The 4,131-nt window shown below is 44.7% G+C and overlaps 1 protein-coding gene across 1 annotated transcript in view; it reads right to left on the bottom strand.

The window, feature by feature from the left end:
- Nucleotides 1-224: 224 nt before the first annotated feature.
- WRNIP1 (Werner helicase interacting protein 1) overlaps nucleotides 225-4,131 on the bottom strand; it is a 54,218-nt gene continuing 50,311 nt past the window's right edge. Inside the window, exon 8 of the mRNA XM_019521864.1 lies at nucleotides 225-987. Within this exon, the coding sequence (XP_019377409.1) occupies nucleotides 712-987 (276 nt within the window). The 3' untranslated portion in view covers nucleotides 225-711. The remainder of the gene's footprint in view (nucleotides 988-4,131) is intronic.

Here is a 4,131-nt window from a genome sequence, read left to right on the forward strand (position 1 = left end):
AGCAACTCTGGTAGCAGATTTGCACTGTGCTGCTGAAGACAGTAACTTGCCAATGAAATATCTAGGATCCATTTATCAAAGGTGTTTACAAATAAAGCATTGATTAGTGGCAGAAGAGCTACAATTAACATTAAAGTAGCTAATTAAAAGTAAAAGACCCTCCCCAAAATGATGTCAAAAACCCCACTGCTAACATGAATGTTTAAAAATACACAAATAAATAATTTTCAGTATTTTGGAACAACTTTATTGGTTATGAAATCTTATAAAACAATTTCAGAAATAAAATATAATCATGACTATTACATTGTAATTACATTTTGTTTTACATTTTATAATTTTCTGCAATTTAATTTCATTATTGAAATGCACTGAAAAAATGGAAAAAGTTATATCCTCAAGATTTGAAGCAAGTAAGGCAGGGTCTTTTTTTAGTAAGAAAAGTCTTTCATTGCACTTTTCTAACAGTTTCTTCTCTTAAGCCTTATGTATATTTTTCTTAATAGGCAAAACACATTGTTTGTGTATTAAGCTAATAAAATTCACCTTTGTCTTCCCAAATTGTGTTACTGTATATTTTTTAAAACACATGGAAACATTTATAAACCTGAAGCATAAAAGGATCATCATTGGCCCAATGGCTTAATAATTTTGACATTGCATTTGAATGCAGACACATCCTTCATAAAAAGGGAAGATACTTCAACACATTTACTTTCTTCTTTCCTTAAAAAAGTCAATTCCTTTCAGCTCTTCAGGCAGATAATCTTGGTTTACAGGCTCCTTGTACATGGGGTTATATTTATAGCCTTTTCCATATCCCAAGTCTTTCATGAGTCTGGTTGGAGCATTTCTCAAGTGCAGTGGAACAGGAGGAAGTGGTCCCTGGTGGCTTCTCAGGCATTCTTTGACTTTGCTGTATGCTCCATATATCTCTATAGACTTGGGTGCTCTGGCAAAGTAGACTACACACTGAGCTAGTAGAACCTGAAACATGGAGCAAAAATGGTATCAACTTTTAGATTGGTATATATCCTAGAGCCTTGTGGAGTCAAAGAGCATGAGCCAGCCAAGTGCCTGAAAACTGTGCGCTAGCTAGGAAAAGCTGGATTCTGGAAGTCAAGAAAACTGGTCAGCTTAGCTTCTATAACCATCAGAAAATTGGAAATCTCTAATATTGGATATTTGAGAACCTCAGAGACTCTTTGTTTAAATAAAAACCTAACTTCAAGGATCTCCATTTCTTCCTTAACAGTTCACCAGTCAGACACCATAAAATGGTATGACTTTTAGACTGCAAGGTCTTTTAGGCAGTAACAGTCATCTGATTTGTACATCACATAGCACCTTAACTTGGTCTCTGTGCTACAACAACATGAATGTTAAATAGTAATGATAAATTTCTGCATAATATGGGTATCTGAAAACCAAAAAAAGGAGTTGTTAACTTAGGGTTTGGGCAAATCGTCAATTACTACAAAGTAATTTTGTTTTTTATACTAATATATTTCATATTCCAGGTCAAATTAGCCAAATCAGTTCCAAATCATATTGGTTGAGCAGAACTCAATCATTCCAAAAACCATATCAATGGAGCAGGCAGAACTCAATCGTTCTGAACACCATGGTGCTACAACTGGCAAGCTTCCTCCATCCCAGACCTAGCACCCTGGGACTTCAGATACTCCTAAATCCATTGGCAGGCATCCTACGTGCAGGCACAAACCCAGAGGTCTTGGGGCTCGGATACCACCAGATACTACAGGCAAGCATCCTTCATCCCAGACTCTTTGGTCCAGGGTTTCAGATACTCCCTGCACTCAATCTTAGCCCACAAGAGGCTGAAACTACACTTGATCTTTTTCTTTGTAGTAAAGAACAGACAAACAATCAATTGGCTACACCAGGGGCAGGCAATGTTTTTTGGCTGGAGTGCCAAAAAACACCATAATGCCTACTTTGGAAGGTGCCAGAGTGCCAGCATGGCAGAAAAGCAAAATGAGGACAAGGGGTACATGGCAGGATGCCCTGCTTGTGCCCCTTGCCCCCCACCCAAAGCCTCTGCCTCCCAGCCCTACTGCCCCTTGCCCCCCGCCCAAAGCCCTGGCTCCCAGTCCTGCTGTCCCTTGCCCCCCACCCAAAGCCTCTGCCCTCCAGCCCCCTGCCCCCTACCCAAAGCCCCTTGTCCCCCACCCCTGCTGCCCCTTGCCCCTCACCCAAAGCCCCTTCCCCCCAGCTGCAGCTGTCCAGAGCCCAGGCTGGCTACAAACAGCTGTGCCTGGCTTATCACCTCTGTACTGGAAGCAGGGGAGAGACTGGGGCTGTGCTGCCTCAAGCCCCGTCCCCACTGCCCACTCCAAGGCACACCTGCACACGCCGATGTGGAGCTGATGCAGGAGCCCGGCACAGCTGTTTAGAGCCTCCCGGCTGCAGCCGCTCCGGCTCTGGGGAGCTGCTGCCAGCCGGGATCCCGGTTGGCGGCTGAAAGCAGGCAGCTGGGATGCTGCAAGCCCTACTGGGAGCAGTCCAGGCTCCGTCGCTGGCAGCAGCTTCCCGGAACTGGGGCTGGCTGCAGCGTGCCAAGCAAAATGGCCTCACGTGCCACGCTCAGCACGCGTGCCGGGGTTGCCAACCCCTGGGCTACACAATATAGCAGGTACTATTAAAGGCCTAGCTTTCAGGAGCTAGACAGCCTGCCTACAGTGAGCAAAAAGATTCTTCCCTGGATAAAACTAAGTAAGAGCAGACAAACGATACACCGCTGTAACTTACACTCTTGTACCATTTCTCTTCACTCTCAAGGAGTGACTTTACCCTGCAAGTAGAGTAACTGCATCAGTGTAAGGCAATAAATCATGTGTCTGCTCCACTTCTATCACAGAGTAAAATCAGCTTACTCCAGAGTAAACAGATGTCCATACCATTAGAATATTAAACTATGTGGCTGTGTTTATTTAGGAAAGAAATCAAGAGTGCCAAGAAAAATATAACTTAGTTAAAACAGGTATATATGTCTGGTCAACCAAATCACATGAGGATTTTACCTCACATTCGGGCATGCCAATAAAATGACAACCTTGATAAGCAGCAACAGCCTGTGGTAATGCCAAAGGATCCGCTAGTCCTGCAACAAGAAGATCAAGTGACAGTACATTAAAATCAACAATCTACAAAAGAGGTGTCTAGCTACTAAATGGTTGGGGACCAAATGCCCCATAGGCGACACCAGCAGGGCTGCATACCTGTGGACCACAGCAGTGTAACCAGACAGGACCTGTGCTTCCTGCACTGCACAGACACCCCTGCTGCACTGCGTGGGCAGCCACTACACTGCTGCACCCAGCCCTGCTCACCACTGCACTGTGCACACATACAAACATTCTCCCACCACCACCATGCACTAGTGTGGCCCCAGGCTCACCTTCAGCTTTAATCACCTCACTCCTTGCAGCAGGGGTAGGCAGCAAAAGCCAGAGGAAGGAGGAGGAGCCTGGAGCCCCTAGTTCAAGGGTGGGCAAAATGTGACCCACGGGCCGGATGCAGCCCACCAGGCCATTTTATCTGGCCTGCAGGGCCCCTAAAAAATTTAGACAATTAATATTTATCTGCCTCTGGCTGCCTGTCATGTGAGCCTTGATGGCTTGCCAAAACTCAGCAAGCAGCCCCCTGCCTGAAATAATTGCCTGCCCCTGCCTTAGCTGCTCCTGCAGCCAGAGAGAAGTGAGAAGTGGCAGTCAGGCAGGAGCCTGGGGTCCACATGCCACTAACTGACCACCCCTGATCCACTGTAAGCAGCACATTTTGTCAATTATATTACCAAGTCAGCCACCCACTACTGAAAGGAAGGTTGCACGTGTATATTTCAGAATTGCATTCCAAATACCAGAATCTCAGATACTGGAACTGTGGATAACATAAGGAGATGACTAATTCACATTCAACAAGATTGTAGAATCATGGTGCATAAGCCATCTACGTTCCTCAAAGCCGAGTGCCAGCTAGAGAGAGCTAAATTCTTCAAGTCAAGAAGACTTGTTTGCTTAGCTTCTATAATCAGAAAATTGGAAATCTCTAAGACTTTGGATATTTGAGAACCTCAAAGCTTTTTTATTTAATAAAAGTCTAACTTCT

The sequence above is a fragment of the Gavialis gangeticus genome, unplaced genomic scaffold, assembly GCF_001723915.1.
Source record: "Gavialis gangeticus isolate Ggan-Ray unplaced genomic scaffold, GavGan_comp1, whole genome shotgun sequence".
Classification (NCBI taxonomy): domain Eukaryota; kingdom Metazoa; phylum Chordata; order Crocodylia; family Gavialidae; genus Gavialis; species Gavialis gangeticus.